Source organism: Sapajus apella, unplaced genomic scaffold, assembly GCF_009761245.1.
Source record: "Sapajus apella isolate SASKATOON/1434 unplaced genomic scaffold, GSC_monkey_1.0 scaffold119, whole genome shotgun sequence".
Lineage (NCBI taxonomy): Eukaryota > Metazoa > Chordata > Mammalia > Primates > Cebidae > Sapajus > Sapajus apella.
In genome coordinates this window covers 4,156,800-4,175,259 of record NW_022437059.1, presented here as the reverse complement: position 1 = coordinate 4,175,259, position 18,460 = coordinate 4,156,800, and the positions used below count along the sequence as shown (strand labels likewise).

At 41.5% G+C, this 18,460-nt stretch overlaps 1 protein-coding gene across 4 annotated transcripts in view; it reads left to right on the top strand.

Annotated features, from left to right (window-relative positions):
• Positions 1-13,208, top strand: part of CD84 (CD84 molecule) — a 42,587-nt gene extending 29,379 nt beyond the window's left edge. For 3 of the 4 annotated variants that reach the window (XM_032260798.1, XM_032260797.1, XM_032260796.1), the window contains one exon: positions 227-7,442. Coding sequence is in view for 2 of the 4 variants with exons in the window: in XM_032260797.1 (XP_032116688.1) it covers positions 227-292 (66 nt within the window). In the remaining 2 variants the exon portion in view is untranslated. Of the gene's footprint in view, positions 1-226; positions 7,443-13,194 lie in introns of those variants that run through there. The other variant, XM_032260799.1, reaches the window with a different exon arrangement.
• Positions 13,209-18,460: the final 5,252 nt, after the last annotated feature.

Below are 18,460 nucleotides of genomic sequence, written 5' to 3'. Positions count from 1 at the left end.
GACTAAGAAGTTAATTGCCCAGGGCATCCCAGATGGGGGCTGGCTGGAGCAGACACAGGGACTCAGCAAAGAACAAGGCCCTGCTACCCCAGGTTTCCCCAGCACCAGGCAAATCTAAAGCATCCCCCTGTGCCATTTGCTCAACTCCCCTGGGAACTCACAGGACTGGAGTTCCCCTGCAGTACCTTTCAGTTAACCTGTTCTCACATCTTCGTCTCCTGCACAGATGGGGAAAGCCGGCACACAGAACAGTAAACCTCCTGGGCCTTCAAGTTACGAAATTGTGATCTAGACTGCCGGGCTGAGTTTTCCCTCTGGAAACTGAATTACAGCCACCAATATTGGCAGGTTCCCTGGACCCAGATCTCTGCCCGGCTCTTACTAGGAGAATGCAAATTGTCATATTTCAACATGTAAGCAAATCAGGAAACCTTCTGTTACTGGGCATAGCTTATGCCTAAGTGGACAAATGGATGCATACCCTTCCTGAAATGGCTCCCTTCTGGATGAATGACGAAGCAGGCTACCTAATATAGTGTTTCCCAAACTTCTTCCCATCGTAGTATATGTAGAAAATAATATTTTTATGGCACACCAGGGTAAACAATCAAGATTACTCACATCTGGAAGCTGCACATGACCAGAGGCCTCTCGTGACTGAAGGTAACAAACCTGCCGAGCAACTGTGGGAGAAGGGGATCGATATTTTGCACACCTGTAACAGGCCATGGCACACCAGCCAAGATACTCTGCTCACCTCACCGTCAATATGTGTGAAGATCCCCGGTGCGTGGCCTCCACCAGTCCCTACCTCACAAATTTGGAAAAGGTACCCTTCACTTGAGGCAGATGCAGCCCTTCCCCCGAGTGCATGGCTTGGAGAGCAGAATGTGGGCTGCATATAAGCACACTCATCCCTTTCTTGGAAATCTTTGTGCAGGGCACAGCGTGCTCAGTACCTCCAAACACAAATGACAGTGCTGTGTGGGTCTCTGTCAGAGTTGTGGCTCTCAGCCATGTCAACACACTCTACAAATGGAGTGTTGCAAAATGTTCTTTCTGTAGGGTCTAGAGACTGCTGGGCATTTTTCGTGGTGTGCTACTTCAGAAGCCTCGTAGGATTTTCTTTCTGGCTAAGCTTTCCTTCTGTATCACTCCAAGCAGCTCCAGCGGAAGAAGCAGTCATGCCCAGTACTCTCGCTTTCTGAAAGAAATTGACCAGCTTATATTTCTCACACTTCTGGGGAACTGGGTGTAATCCAACCATCAAAACAGAAGACCTTGCAAGAAGCAGAGTCATCCTCCAGAAGGAACTTGGGAGATGATGGTGCAGATTATGAATCTGGGTTCATCCCAGTTCCAAAGGCCCAGAGAACTACGGAGTTGAGGCGGAGGCAGAGAGCCCCACCCCGGCATCCCCCACAAACAGACCACCAGCCAGCTGACACGTGTATTAACTCTCCACAATGAGGAAGAATCGTTCACAGCTGATCAGGGCATTCATATGATCATTTAAGGATGTGTTTGCCTTATGTGTTGGCAAATATAATCAGTTAACTCCTAAATCCCCACAAACAGTCCTAGGCTGGACAGCAGAAATGAGCTGCATTTAGGCAGATGAAGACATCAGTCCCAGTAAATGAGTCCATAGACCCGTCTAGCACCAACTATCATTAGCACTATATTAGGGGCTGCAAGGCCCCAAAGTAGAAAATGTGCAGAATGTCTACCCTTGTGTCACTGGGGAGGCAATTCCAGCACAGACACTCCAGTTAAATCTGAGCTGCAGCTACAAGTGATGGTATGAACTACAACAGTCAAAAAAGACCTTATGAGGGGGCAGGGCTGAAGCTGGGCCTTGAAGGATGGATGAAATTTCCATAGAGAATAAGGAAGACAGGGGGCCTCCAAGTGAAAGACGCATGAAAAATGAGCAGGGTCCTGGATCAGCGGGGTGTATTCAGAGCACATCTCCAGATGCACCATACATGCTCACAGTCCCTTGCCTTTGTGTAGCAGGGTGCCCCAGCCAGACATGTGCCCTTCACCCCATGTCCATTTACATGTCCTTCAATGCCCACCTCAAATTGGCGTTATACCTCTTCTATAAAGCTTTCCCTGGTATCAGGAGTCAAAATTAACCAGGGATATTTTCACATTGCTGTTTTTTCCCCTTTGGTCCTTCTGTCACTAGAACTCATCTCATTCTACCTTACAGCATCAATAATTATTTGTTTTCCTCACTACATTGTATATGTGGGAATTAGAAGCCGGCTAGGTGTGGTGACCCATGCCTGTAATCCCACACTTTGGAAGGCCAAGGTGGGCTGATCACCTAAGGTCAGGAGTTCAAGACCAGCCTGGCCAACATGGTAAAACCTGGTCTCTACTAAAAATACAAAATTAGCCCGGTGTGGTGGCACGCACGTGTAGTCTGAGCTACTCTGAAGGCTGAGACAGGAAAATCGCTTGAACCTGGGAAGTGGAGGTTGCAGTGGGCCGAGATCATGCCACTGCACTCCAGCCTGGGAGAGACAGAGTGAAACTCCATCCCCACCCCCTGCAAAAAAAAAAGAGAGAGAGAGAGCGAGAGAGCTAGAAGTCAATAATCATGTTGCAATCAAATTCTGGCAAGCACTAAATATCAGGATATGGTGGCTCACGCCTGTAATTCCAGCACTTTAGGAGGCCAAGGCTGGTGGATGACTAGAGGTCAGTAATTCAAGAGGAGCCTGGTCAACAAGGTGAAACCCCGTCTCTACTTAAAATACAAAAAATTAGCTGAGCGTGGTGGCGCACACCTATAATCCCACCTACTCGGAAGGCTGAGGTGGGAGAATTGCTTGAACCTGGGGGGTGGAGGTTGCAGTGAGCTGAGATCCTGCCACTGCACTTCCAGCCTGGGCAACAGAGTGGGACCCTGTCTCAAAAAAAAGTTAAAATAAAATAAAAATAAATATCAGGATGCATACATCAGAGGCTGTTCCTGGTGTAAGGGCATTTTGGAGGGAAAAGACTTTCAGAGTTAGGCATACCACCTAAGAGGCCAGCTTAAGCACCAAACCAATTGTAAGTAGGTGAAAGGCAGCATCTCAGAAAGACACGTGCAGGAAGAAGTAAAGAGGCTTGGTCATAAAGGATGGAGGAGTTCCAAAGTGACAATGAACAGGCTGCATTTCTCCTAAAATAAAACCAGTCCTCACTCTGTGGATGCGTTGAACACTCACTCCTGAACATCTTTATTCTCTGACTTGCCCTCTTCCTCTTCCTAATATGCTCACTCAAGTAAAATTCCTAGTGTCCCAATGCCCCTGTGCGTATTGTCAAAAATAAAAATAAAAATCAGAAGCGGATTAGATCTGTTAGGTCTTCCAGAAGCATGAAGCCAGAGCCCAGGATTCTGAAGGTGGTCTTTGGGCTCAGGACACCCTGCTCTTGTCTCTCCTTTCCCTGTTTCTCTCCTACGAATATCCTGATTCACGAACACATTAAATAGTCAGCCTTCTCTCTAGGGCTCAGTTCTTAGATTTCCTCCGTAAAATGCATGTGATCTTATTTTCCTCAGTTTTCCAGATGAACTAGATGGTGACCAAAAGGTGTATAAAATCAAAGCACCACGGAACAGGATCTTGTAACCAGCCAAAGCGGGCCAGTTTTTTAAAATGTGCATCAAAATGGAAATCTCGGAGACAGAGCCCTCTGGTGGAAAGCTCTAGTAGGTCAGGACAGTCTCTGCCTGCAGACATCTTGGGCTTTACTGAGGGACTCAACTGAGAAAATGAGGAACACTGCAGCTCATGTTCCTCAGAAGAAGAAAGTGAAGCTGGTTTAAAATATGATTTTAAAAAAATCTATAGAACACTCCAAGCTGCACAGACTAGGAGAAAATGGCCTGGTTGGGCCAGCTTGGAAACCAGGCACAGGCAGGAAGGAGCCTGTCTGGTTTGTGCTGTGTCCACAGAGAGCACTTCTTAGGTCCTGCCTGGAGAGAAGGAATGCTGGGCTATATTTTCTTCCAGACTCATTATTTTTCTTTTGTTTGACTTTTGTCTGAATTGCCCTTGATTTGTATAAATTTTCTCAAGAATAGTGACAGTTTCTACTAGTTGTAAAATGAAGCTTGAAGGCCTGGCACGGTGGCCCACGCCTATAAGCTCAGCACTTTGGGAGACCGAGGCGGGTGGCCTGATCACAAGGTCAGGAGTTCAAGACTGGCCTGGCCTACACCGTGAAGCCCCATCTCCACTAAAAATACAAAAAAATTAGCCAGGCCTGGTGGCACGTGCCTGTAGTCCCAGCTACTCAGGAGACTGAAGCAAGAGAATTGCTTGAACCTGGGTGACAGAGGTTGCAGTGAACCAAGATCATGCCACTGCACTCCAGCCTGGGCGACAGACCAAGACTTTGTCTCAAAACAAAAGAAAGAAAGAAAAAATGAAGCTTGAAGAACAAAGGTAACATGAGGAACTATAATGAGTGGTCATAAACATGGGCTTTGACGGTAGAGTGCCTGGGTCTGAATCCCAGTTTCTTAGTCATGTGACCTTAGTCAAGTTACTTTAACTCCACTGTGCCTCAGTTTGTCCATCTGTAAAATGGGGATAACAATAGTTCCTACCTTATAGGGTTGTTGGGATTAAATGAGGTATTGCTTATACAGGAATGTGCCTCTGCATGGCAAAGTCCTGGATTTTTTTTTAAATAAGCTGTTCTTATAGGCCTGAAACCTTCAGAAGATGCTAATCCAAATTTATAAAATAAGCTTCTTATAACAGAAATGCAGCTAGCACTGTGCAAAATTAATGTTGTATATTAAATTTTAACTCTCATCCCTCCTTATTCAGATATATTTTTCTATAGACAATGTTTGCTCCCCCATTATTATACCACAATCTGTTTACCTGATGCTATCCCTGTCTCCCCACTTAGACTGAGAAAACAGGGGATATATTCAAATAATGATAATAAATAGTAATAATAATAACGAAGACCTCCTTGAAGGCAGAGAGCCTGTAAGAATCATTGAGGGTTTATTTTGTATACCAACTGCTAAACTAGATGCCTCATACATTGTTGTCAATACTCACGACAGCCCTGTAAAGTAGAAATTAATTCTTCCAGTTAACACTAAGTCTGATATAATGAATACCCTGGCAAAGTTGGAAAGCTGGGAAGACCAGAATTGAACTCAAGCCTTCTTGTCACCAAGGGCCATGCACTTGTCCTCTGCCATGCAGTTTCTTCTTACCTCCTGTGGATTCCTCATACCTGGCACTTGGCCTTACGTGTATATACACCTGCACTTTGCTTAACACATAACAGGTGGACCACAAATAGTTATTGAATGAATACTTGCATATTCCAATATTTTATGGTACTAAAAACAGCTCAAAGTAAATATATTAATATGTTAATTCCATTGCTATCTGGATAACCACTCAACTTTTCTGTTGAAAATGACCATTTAATTAAAGAAGGTTGGATAGAGCTCTCTATATGGATTTTGGACAGACAGAGGTTCCAGGTCATAAATACTCTGATGAGTTAATATAAAATTAGAGAAACTGTAAATTTCCACTACTAAAAATCACAAGAATAACAGAAACAATTGTGCTGAACAATTTAGTGATTTAAAAAAACAGCTATGAATGTTTAGACTTAAATAACTCCCACCCAAGTGTGAGAAGCCCTTGTAATTTTTCAAAATATATGAAAATGTTAATATATTTTGACAAGGGACCATTTAAAAAGTCCTGAATTCTGACTTAAAGAAGCAAAGTAATGACTAATACATTCTGTAGAGACTTGCAGACTTTGGGAATTCAGAAAGGAATGGGTGAGAATTATTAACTGTTGCTGGCTGATGGCCCAGACAGTCCTCAGCAGCCCTGCATAAGTCTCTGGGTTTGGGATGGATCAACTCTGTGACTGGAAAATGGCCAAATCTTTGCAAATAAGAAAGATTTTTCTTATAAGTTCTTATTGTAGGCAAATAATCACATAAATTATTTGTCAGAGAATTTTAAAATGCACATTATCTCAACTCTTTCACTTATAACTTGTATTTCCAACAGTTTATGGGTCATCTCTGCATAGATGTCAGATGTTACCTTGAACTGACAGGTCTATCTCTGACCTCCCAACTTGCTTTCCATCTGTTTTTCCTGTGCTAATGATTCACCATGATCAGAATAATTAACATTTATCCAGTGTCTACTGTGTACTAGTCCCTGTCCTGTCTTACATTTACTCATTTCAAGACCATAAGAAACATTAAAACTCATCTGCCTTCTCAAGAAGATACAGCCATCCTCTGTTTTACAAAGTAAGAAGCTGAGTCACAGAAAGGTGAAGTCTTTAAGGCTGAGTCACAGTAGCTCATCCCACTAAACAGAAAAGCCGGGATTCAACTCCAGGAGCTGGGTATAGAACTGCTATTCTTCACTCCTTCACCAATCAGCGGCTACCCAAGGAAGAAAACGTTTTCATCCTTGACTCCTTCATTCTCCCTGTCACCCCAGATCTCCTCTACATCTAGTCAGAGAATAGGTCCTATCAATTTCAACTTCTCTATATGGCTTCTCTCAGCCATGTCCCCGTAATCAGCCTAATTCTCTAACACACCTTCCCTCTACATGCTCACTCCCTCAGATCATTGCTTTATCATGTGTCACCTGGGATGCTGTTAGGTAAAGAGTAATCTTTCTAAAACAAGGTTCTTATCACTTCACTTCCATACTAAATATTTTTCCTGGGGGACCATGCTCCTTAGCAGTCTGACCCATCAGACCTTCCAGGCTGTCTCCTGCCTAGTCCCCAGGCTCCAGCCACACAGAATTATCATGGGTCCACGCACCCACCAAATTCTCCCACGCCTTTGCCCATGTTCTGTCTTCTGCCTGGAATGCCCTTCTCTCCTGTCTGTCTCTGGCTTTTTCATACTTCAAGGATCAGACTGAGTATTCCCTTTGTGTGGGCTTCCAAAACGTCCCATCCAAAGCTGTATATATAGCTCTCTATTTATACGTTAAAACAGCATTTGGTACACAAGTGCAGAGTAGTAGCTTTTATCACATTCTATGATAATTATGTAGCTATGGTATTTTCTTAGCTCTCTCTCCAACTGGTTAATAAGTTGTCTTGTCTCTGAGTGCCTAATGAACCTCAGTTCCTCAAAAAAAGTTTATTGATTAGTTCATTCCTAATTTGAACATGAAAATTATGTTCACTAGTGGCAAATGCCACTAACCCTATTCCAGAAGCTAGGTATCATGTTTGCAACAAGATATCTTATCCTCTCCACGTGTCGCCTTTTATTTTAGGCATTTGTAAATGTCTATTAATAAAGTATTGTTCATACATTTTACCTTGTAAGTGACTAAGAAATGAGACTACAGGCTCCATTTCAGCAGATAAACACAATAAATATCATTTTATAATGCGTCTATTCTCTTTTGCGTTTTACCTTGTTTTGGTTTTGAGAGCAACAAAAATGAAGTGAGTAGATGAAACAGCAGAGATAGCTCACATGATAAAAGCCCTGTGCCGTCTGAAAACCCAGGCCCTGAGGAGGCACAAGAGACCAAGGGAGTGAGAGTGTAAGATAGACAATGAAACACAGAAAGGCTGATGTGGAGAGATGATTGGGACCCTGGGAGGAGACTGAAAAGCTGGAGACAGGAAGGACAACTACCAGAAACAGACAGAACCCAGAGTAAGCAGAGGTGCTTGGCCACAGGTAGAGAAGAGAGTTCTCCCTTGATCAACCTGGAGAGAGGAAATTGAGGACTTAAATCACGTTTTGGGTGCCATCTCGCTCCAGGGCAGGAGCTTTGTCTTATTCGTTTTTCACTCACAGTGCCCCATCACAGGAGCAGTGCCTAGTGGAGCTTATAAGTATTTGTTGAACTGAATTTGGGTTGGTACCCACATATCAGGAGAGGAAAGGGAGTCCTGGAAATCACATTCAGAATCTGAGTCCAGAATTGAAGAGTAGAAATTATCTGTGTCACCAGAGTGCCACTTGGAAGAAAGGAATAAAAAGACTGGGCTTTTAACTGAGGAGACAGAGGTTTTGGTTCCCACAAAACTGTAGGTGCAGGGCCTCAGAATGTTTGTAAACACTGAAGGGGAAGCCACTTACTAAGAGGTTCTGTGTGAGATAGCAAGTGGCTTTTAGGTCTGAGACAAAACCACTTCCCCTAGTCCCTTATCAAAGAGGCCCAGCTGCTCTGTTCTGAGCCAGCCTTTGCAGATGAGCCTGGTCTTCCAGCTCCCCAGCTACATCCTCTTGCGGGGTTGAAACTGACTGCTACCCATGAAGAATTTCAGAGTCCCTGTGCAGAAATGCTGTAAGCAGATACAGTAACCATTTGGAAAGATAAAGTTCAGTTCTCAATGCTCGCCCTTGAACAAGAAGGAACACAACAAATCTTATTTGCAATATTCTAATCCATCTTGGGAGTTCATGAAGAACTGGTCTCTATTTCACCTAATTCAGATCTCAAGTGGGAAAGTGCCACCACTACGAACCCAAAGATTAGACCAGACGTAAAATACAGAAAATTGATGAACCCAAAGATTAGACCAGACGTAAAATACAGAAAATTGATGAACCCAAAGATTAGGCCAGACGTAAAATACAGAAAATTGATGAACCCAAAGATTAGGCCAGATGTAAAATACAGAAAACTGATGAACCCAAAAGTTGGTTACTTAAAAAAATCAACAAAATTGACAAATTTAGCTTGAGGAGTTGCAGAAAAAAGACAGAGTACTCAAATTCCTAAAATTGGAAATGGAAATGGGGACAATACAGCCAATTTAAAAGAAATGAAAAGAATAAAAAGACTACTACAAACAACTGTACACCAACAATTGGATAGCATAGATGAGGCAGACAAATTCTTAGAAGCACACAATTTTTATGAAGACTGAATTATAAAGAAACAGAAAATCTGATTAGACCTATAACTACTAAGAATATTAAGTAAATAATTTTCAAACAACTTCCCAACAAAGAGAAGTTCTGGATCAGAAGGCTTCACTGGTCACCAAAGTGTTTTAAAAGATTTTACATGAATCCTTCTCAAACTTTTCTAAAAATTGAAGAGAAATATATTAATCTACTCTGTCTTCCTTGACAAAATGCCACAGACTTGGTAGCTTAAATAAATGGAATTTATTTCTCACAGTTGTGAAGGCTTCAATGTCTGAGATCAAGGTGCCAGCTGATTCAATTGCTGGTGAAACTCTCGCTGGCTTATAGGTGGCCAACTTCTCAGTATGCCCTCGTGTGGTAGAGAGAAAGCAAGAACTTTAGTTTCTCCTTTCTTATAAGTATGCTGATCTCATCATGAGGATCCCACTCACATGACCTCATCCAAACCTAATTACGTCTCAAAGGCCCCATCTCCAAATATCATCACACTGGGGCTTAGAGCTTCAATATATACATTTTGTAGAGGCATAAACACTTGGTCCTTAACAAGAAGAGACCACTCCCAAATTCACTTTGTGAGGCCAGCACTACCTTGATACCAAAGCCAGACAAAGACAAAGAAGCAAAATGATCTCTGTTCACAGATAATATAATCTCATATGTATAAAATCCTAAAGACTACACACACACACACACACACACACACACACACACACACAAATTCTTAGGACTAACAAAAAATTCAGCAAAGTTGCAGGATGCAAAATCAACTTGTAAAAATCAGTTACATTTTATAAACAATCCAAAAAAATAAGAAAAACAATTGAATTTACAATAACATCAAAAAGAATAAAATACTTATTAGAATAAACTTAACCAAGGAGAGGAATACTTGTGCACTGAAAGCTCTAAGGCATTGTTGAAAGAAATTATAGAAGATATACATAAACGGAAAGACATCCTGTGTTCATAGACTTAAAGTTATTAAGATAGCAATACAATCTACAGATTCAATGCAATCCCTATCCCATCCCAAAGATGTTCTTGCAGAAATAGAAAAACTCATACTAAAATCCATATTGAATCTGAAGGGACACTAAATAGCCAAATTCGTCTCAGAAAAGAAGAAAATTGGAGGCCTCATCCTTCCTGATTTCAAAACTTACTACAAAGGTACAGTAATCAAATACAGACCAATGAACTAGAGTAGAGAGCCCAGAATTAAACTCTTTAATATGTTGTCACATGATCTTTGGCAAGGGTTCTGAAAGCACTCAGTGAGGGAAAGGCCGGTCACTTCAACAATTGGTTCTGGGACAACTGGACATCTACATGCAAAAGAATGAAGTTGGACCCCTACCACATACTACACACAAAAATAACTGAAACCATATCAAAGACTTAGCTGTAAGAGCTGAAACTATAAAAATCTTATAAGAAAACTTATGGAAAATCTTAACGACATTGGATTTGGCAATGATTTCTTGAATATGACACTAAAGGCACAGGCACCAAAAGAAATATAGATAAATTAGACTTCACTGGCTGGGCACAGTGGCTCACACCTGTAATCTCAACACTTTGGGAGGCTGAGGCGGGCAGATCACCTGAGGTCGGGATTTCAAGACCAGGCTGACCAACATGGAGAAACCCCATCTCTACCAAAAATACAAAATTAGCCGGGTGTGGTGGCGCATGCCTATAATCCCGGCTAATTGGGAGACTGAGGCAGGAGAATTGCTTGAACCCAGGAGGCAGAGGTTGCCATGAGCTGAGATCACGTGACTGCACTACAGCCTGGGCAACAAGAGTAAAACTCCATCTCTAAAAAAAAAAAAAAATTGGATTTCACTAAAATAAAAAATTATAGTGGGTCAAAAGACACTGTGAAGAGAGTGAAAACACACAGAATTAGAGAGAATATTAACAAATCAAATACCTGATGAGGAATATCTAGAGTACATTAAAAAAAACTCCACAACTCAAAAAAAACCATAATCCAATTTAAAATTGGGCAAAGGACTTAAATAGACATTATTCCAGAGAAAATATACAAATGGCCAATAAGGCCAATAAGCACATTAAAAGACACTCAACATTATTAGTAATTAAGGAAATACAAATCAAAACCACAATGAGATGTCACTTCAAAGTCATTAGGATAATCATTATCAAAAAATGAAAAATAGAAAATATTGGCAAAGATATAGAAAAATTAGAACCCTTTTTCCAATTCCAGATAAGAAGGTAAAATAGTGATGCCACTATGAAAAGCAGTTTTGCAGTTCCTCAAAAGGTAAACAGAATTACCACATGATCCAGCAATTTTACTCGTAGCTGAACCCGAAGAAATGGAGAACAGGAATTCAAACAGATACCTGTACACCAATGTTCATAGCAGCATTATTCACAATAGACAAAAGATAGAAACAACCCAAGTGTCCATCAATAGATGAACAGATAAACAAATGTGGTACATACATACAATGGAATATTATTTAGTCATAAAAAAGGATACAATTCTGATACATGCTACAACATGAATAAACCTTGAATAATTATGCTAAGTGAAATGAGCCAGACACAAAAGGAAAAATATTGTATGACTCCACTTATATAAGGTACCTACAAGAAACAAATTAATAGAAACAATAAGTAGATTAGAGGTTGCCAAGGACTGGAGGGAAAGGGAATGGGGAACCGTTGCTTAATGGTCACCATTTTTGTTTGGGATAATGAAAAAGCTTTGTAAATAGTGTTGATGACTATACAATATTGTGCATATAATTAATGCCACTAAATTGTACACTTAAAATGGTTAAAATGATAAATTTTAGGTTATATAATCACAACATATAATTTAGGTCATTTTACCATAATAAAATAATTCCCACCCCCCCAAATGGAAAAAGTATTTATATGGAAAGTGAAATTTCCAATTCACATTGCACAATTAAGATTTGTGCACTTCACTTCTGGGCAAGATGGCCAAATAGGAACAGGGTGATTTCTGCATTTCTATCTGAGGTACCCAGCTCACCTCACTGGGACTGGTTAGACAGTGGGTGCAGTCCACAGAGGGCAAGCCGAAGCAGGGCAGGGTGTCCCCTCACCTGGGAAGCGCAATGGGTCAGGGATCTCTCCCCTAGCCAAGGGAAGCCGGGAGGGACTGTCCTGTGAGGAACGGTGCACTCCAGCCCAGATCCTATGCTTTTCCCATGGTCTTTGCAACTTGCCAACTCCACCAGGGCCCTGGGTTCCAAGCACAAAACTGGGCGGCCATTTGGGCAGACACCAAGCTGGCTGCAGGAGGGAGGGTTTTTTTTTTTCATACCCCAGTGGCACCTGAAATGCCAGTGAGACAGAACCATTCACTCCCCTGAAAAGGAAGCTGAAGCCAGGAATCCAAGTGGTCTAGCTCAGCAGATCCCACCCCCATGGAGCCCAACGAGCTAAGATCCACTAGCTTGAAATCTCGCTTCCAGCACAGCTGACTGAAGCCAACCTGAGATGCTCAAGCTTGGTGGGGGGAGGGGTATCTGCCATTACTGAGGCTTGAGTAGGCAGTTTTCCCTTCACACTGTAAATAAAGCTGCCAGGAATTTTGAACTCATGGAGCCCAGCACAGCTCAGCAAAGCCACCATAGCCAGACTACCTCTCTAGATTCCTCCACTCTGGGCAGGGCATCGATAAAAGAAAGGCAGCAACCCCAGTCAGGGGCTTACAGATCAAACTCCCATCTCCCTGGGACAGAGCACCTGGAGGAAAAAATGGCTGTGGGCACAGCTTCATCAGACTTAAGCATTCCTGCCTGCTGGCTCTGAAGGGAGCAGTGGTTCTCCCAGCACAGCACTCTAACTCTTATAAGGGGTAGACTGCCTCCTCAAGTGGGTCCCTGACAACTGTGCCTCCTGACTGGGAGATACCTCCCAGCAGGGGTCAACAGACACCTCACACAAGAGAGCTCCGGTTGGCATCTGGCAGGTGACCCTCTGGGATGAAGCTTCCAGAGGAAGGAAAAGGTAGCAATCTTTGCTGTTCTGCAGCCTCCACTGGTGATACCCAGGCAAGTGGGGTCTGGAATGGACCTCTAGCAAACTTCAGCAGACCTGCAGCAAAGGGACCTGATTGTTAGAAGAAAAACTAACAAACAGAAAGGAATAGCATCAACATCAACAAAAAGAGTGTCCACATGGAAACCCCATCCAAAGGTCACCAATATCAAAGACCAAAGGTCGATAAATCCATGAAGATGAGGAAAACCAGGGCAAAAGGGCTGAAAATTTCAAAACCAGAATGCTTCTTCTCTTCTCCTCCAACTGGTCACCAGCAAGGGAACAAAACTGGATGGAGAATGAGTTTGACAAATTGACAGAAGTAGGCTACAGAAGGTGGGTAATAATTAACTCCTTTGAGCTAGAGGAGCATGTTCTAACCCAATGCAAGGAAGCTAAGAACCTTGAGCAAAGGTTAGAGGAATTGCTAACTAGAATAATCAGTTTAGGGAAGAGCATCAATGATCTGATCGAGCTGAAAAGCACAGCACAAGAACTTTGTGAAGCATACAGAAGTATCAATAGCTAAATCGATCAAGTGGATAAAAGAATATCAGTTATTGAAGATTAACCTAATGAAATAAAACATGAAGACAAGATTAGAGGAAAAAATTGAAAAGGAACGATCAAAGCCTCCAAGAAACATGGAACTATGTGAAAAGACCAAACCTACGTTTGATTGGTGTACCTGAAAGTGACGGGGAGAATGGAACCAAGTTGGAAAACACACTTTAGGATATTATCCGGGAGAACTTCCCCCAACCTAGCAAGATGGGCCAATATTCAAATTCAGGAAATACAGAGAGCTCCACAAAGATACTTCTCAAGAAGAGCAACCCCCAGACACATTCAGATTCAAGTCAGATTCATCAGTTTGAAATGTAGGAAAAAATGTTAAGGCCAGTCAGAGAGAAAGGTCAAGTTACCCACAAAAGGAAACCCATCAGACTAAAAGTGGATATCTCTGCAGAAACCCTACAAAAGTGGATATCTTCTGCAGAAGAGAGTGGGGGCCAATATTCAACATTCTTTTAAAAAAGAATTTTCAACCCAGAATTTTATACCCAGGTAAACTAAGCCTCATAAGCTAGCCATATGCAGAAAACTGAAACTGGATTCCTTCCTTACACTTTATAAAAAAAAAAAAACAATCTCAAGATGGAGTAAAGACTTAAACATAAGATATAAAACCATAAAAACATAAAAACCCTAGAAGAAATCCCAGGCAATGCCATAGTACATAGGCATGGGCAAATTCTTCATGACTAAAATACCAAAAGCAATGAAAACAAAAGTCAAAATTGACAAATGAGATCTAATTAAACTAAAGAGTTTCTGCACAGCAAAAGAAACTATCATCAGAGTGAACAGGCAACCTACAGAATGGGAGAAAATTTTTGCAATCTATCCATCTGAAAAAGGGCTAATATTCAGAATCTACAAGGAACTCAAACAAATTTACAAGAAAAAAACAACTCCATCAAAAAGTGAGTGATGGATATGAACAGATGCTTCTCAAAAGAAGACATGTATGTACCCAACAAACATATGAAAAAAAGCTCATTATCACTGGTCATTAGAGAAATGCAAATCAAAACCACAATGAGATACCATCTCATGCCAGTCAGAATGGTGATCATTAAAAAGTCAGGAAACAACAGATGCTGAAGAGGATGTGGAGAAATAGGAATGCTTTTACACTGTTGGTGCGAATGCAAATAGTTCAACCATTGTGGAAGACAGTGTGGTGATTCCTCAAGGATATAGAACCAGAAATACCATTTGATCCAGCAATCCCATTACTGGGTATATTCCCAAAAGATTATAAATCATTCTTCTATGAAGAAACATCCACACATGTTTATTGCAGCACTGTTCATAATAGCAAAGACTTGGAACCAACCCAAATGCCCATCAATGATAGACTGGATAAAGAAAATGTGGCACATATACACCATGGAATACTATGCAGACATAAAAAAGAATGAGTTCATGTCTTGTTCAGGGACATGGATGAAGCTAGAAACCATCATTCTCAGCAAACTAACACAAGAACAGAAAACCAAACACCACATGTTCTCACTCAAAAGTGGGAGTTGACCAATGAGAACACATGAACACAGGGAGGGGAACATCACACACTGGAGTATGTTGGCAGGTAGGGCAGTAGGGGAAGGATAGCATTAGGAGAAATGCCTAATGTAGATGACGGGTTGATGGGTGCAGCAAATCATCATGGCACTTGTTATACCTATGTAACAAACCTGCACGTTCTGCACATGTATCTCAGAACTTAAAGTATAATCATAATAAATAAATAAATAAATAAATAAAAGCATCCCCAAAGAGCAAAAAGAAAGAAAGAAAGAAAGAGAAAGAAAGAAAGAGGAAGGGGTGGATCCAAGATGGCTGTTTAGGAACAGCTCAGGATTGCAGCTCCCAGTGAAAGTGCAGAGGCTGCTGCAGGTGATCCCTAGGCAAGCAGGGCCTGGAGTGGACCTCAGCAGACCTACAGCAGAGGGGCCAGACTATTAGAAGGAAAACTAAGAAACAGAAATAACCTCATCATCAACAAACAGAACGTCCACTCAGAGACCCAATCTGAAAGCCAGCAACTACAAAGAGGACAGGTGGACAAATCCATAAAGATGGGAAGAAACCAGCGCAAAAAGGATGAAAACACCTGAAACCAGAACACCTCTCCTCCTACAAGGGATCACAACTCCTCACCAGCAAGGGAACAAGGTTGGATGGAGAACGTGTGTGGTGAAATGACAGAATTAGACTTCAGAAGGTGGGTAGTAAGAAACTTCTGTGAACTAAAAGAACATGTTCTAACCCAATGCAAAGAAACTAAGAACCTTGAAAAAAGATTTGACAAAATGCTAACGAGAATGGACAAAATAGAAAGGAATATAAGTGAATTGATGGAGCTGAAAAACACAACACGAGAACTTCGCGAAGCATGCACAAGTATCAGCAGCTGAATTGACCAAGCAGAAGAAAGGATATCAGAGGTCGAAGATCAACTCAATGAAATAAAATGGGAAGGCAAGAATAGAGAAAAAAAGGGTAAAAAGGAATGAACAAAGTCTCCAAGAAATATGGGACTATGTGAAAAGACCTAATCTACGTTTGATAGGTGTACCTGAATGCGACAAAGAGAATGAATCCAAGCTGGAAAATACTCTTCAGGATATTATCCAGGAAAACTTTCCCAACCTAGCAAGGCAGGCAAATATTCAAGTCCAGGAAATACAGAGAACACCACAAAGATATTCCTCAAGAAGAGCAACCCTAAGGCACATAATCATCAGATTTACCAGGGTTGAAATGAAGGAGAAAATACTAAGGGCAGCCAGAGAGAAAGGTCGAGTTACCCACAAAGGGAAGCCCATCAGACTCACAGCAGATCTCTCAGCAGAAACCCTAAAAGCCAGAAGACAGTGGGGCCAATATTTGACATCCTTAAAGAAAAGAGCTTTCAACCCAGAATCTCCAATCCAGCCAAACTAAGCTTCATAAGTGAGGGAAAAATAAAATCCTTTGTGAACAATCAAGTACTCAGAGATTTTGTCACCACCAGGCCAGCTTTACAAGAGCTCCTGAAAGAGGCTCTACACATATGAAGGAACAACCAGTACCAGCCACTCCAAAAACATGCCAAATGGTAAAGAGAATCAACACAATGAAGAATCTGCATCAACTAATGGGCAAAACAGCCAGCTAGCACCAAAATGGCAGTATCAAATTCACAGATAACAATATTAACCCTAAATGTTAACGGACTAAATGCCCCAATCAAAAGACACAGACTGGCAAATTGGATAAAAAGCCAAAACCCATCGGTGTGCTGTATCCAGGAAACCCATCACACATGCAAGGATACACAAAGGCTCAAAATAAAGGGATGGAGGAAGATTTACCAAGCAAATGGAGAGCAAAAAAAAGCAGGAGTTGCAATTCTCATCTCTGATAAGTTAGACTTTAAAGCAACAAAGATCAAAAGAGACAAAGAAGGACATTACATAATGGTAAAAGGATCAATGCAACAAGAAGAGCTAACGATCCTAAATATATACGCACGCAATACAGGAGCACCCAGATACATAAGGCAAGTTCTTAATGACTTACAAAGAGACCTAGACTCCCACACAATTATAGTGGGAGACTTTAACACACCATTGTCAATATTAGACAGATCAACCAGACAGAAAATTAACAAGGATATCCAGGACTTGAGCTCAGACCTGGACCAAGCAAATCTAATAGACATTTACAGAACTCTCCACCCCAAATCCACAGAATATACGTTCTTCTCAGCACCACATCACACTTACTCTAAAATTGACCACATAACTGGGAGTAAATCACTCCTCAGCAAAAGCAAAAGAACGGAAATCATAACAAACAGTCTCTCAGACCACAGTGCAATCAAGTTAGAACTCAGAATTCAAAAACTAACCCAGAACCGCACAGCTTCATGGAAACTGAACAACTTGCTCTTGAATGTTGACTGGATAAACAACGAAATGAAGACAGAAATAAAGATGTTCTTCGAAACCAACGAGAATGAAGACACAACATACCAGAATCTCTGGGACACATTTAAAGCAGTCTCTAGAGGAAAATATATAGCAATGAGTGCCCACATGAGAAGCACGGAGAGATCAAAAATGGACACCCTATCATCAAAATTGAAACAGCTAGAGGAGCAAGATCAAAAAAACTCAAAGTCTAGCAGAAGACAAGAAATAGCTAAGATCAGAGCAGAGCTGAAGGAGATAGAGACACAAAAAACCCTTCAAAAAATCAATAAATCCAGGAGCTGGTTTTTTGAAAAGATCAACAAAATAGACAGACCACTAGCCAGATTAATAAAAAAGAAAAGAGAGAATAACCAAATTGATGCAATAAAAAACGATAAAGGGGATATCATCACAGATTCCACAGAAATTCAAACCATCATCAGAGATTATTACAAACAACTCTATGCACATAAACTAGTAAACCTGGAAGAAATGGATAAATTCCTGGACACTTGCCTCCTCCCAAGCCTAAACCAGGAAGAAGCCGAAACCCTGAACAGACCCGTAACAAGGTCTGAAGTTGAGGCAGCAATTAAGAGTTTACCACCCAAAAAAAGCCCAGGTCCAGATGGATTCACAGCCGAATTCTACCAGACATGCAAAAAGGAGCTGGTACCATTCCTTCTGAAACTATTCCAAACAATACAAAAAGAGGGAATTCTTCCCAAATCATTTTATGAGACCAACATCAACCTGATTCCAAAACCTGGGAGAGACTCAACAAGAAAAGAAAACTTCAGGCCAATATCCATGATGAACACAGATGCAAAAATCTTCAATGAAATACTGGCAAACCAATTATAACAGCACATCAAAAAGCTTATCCACCATGATCAAGTAGGCCTCAGCCCGGGGATGCAAGGCTGGTTCAACA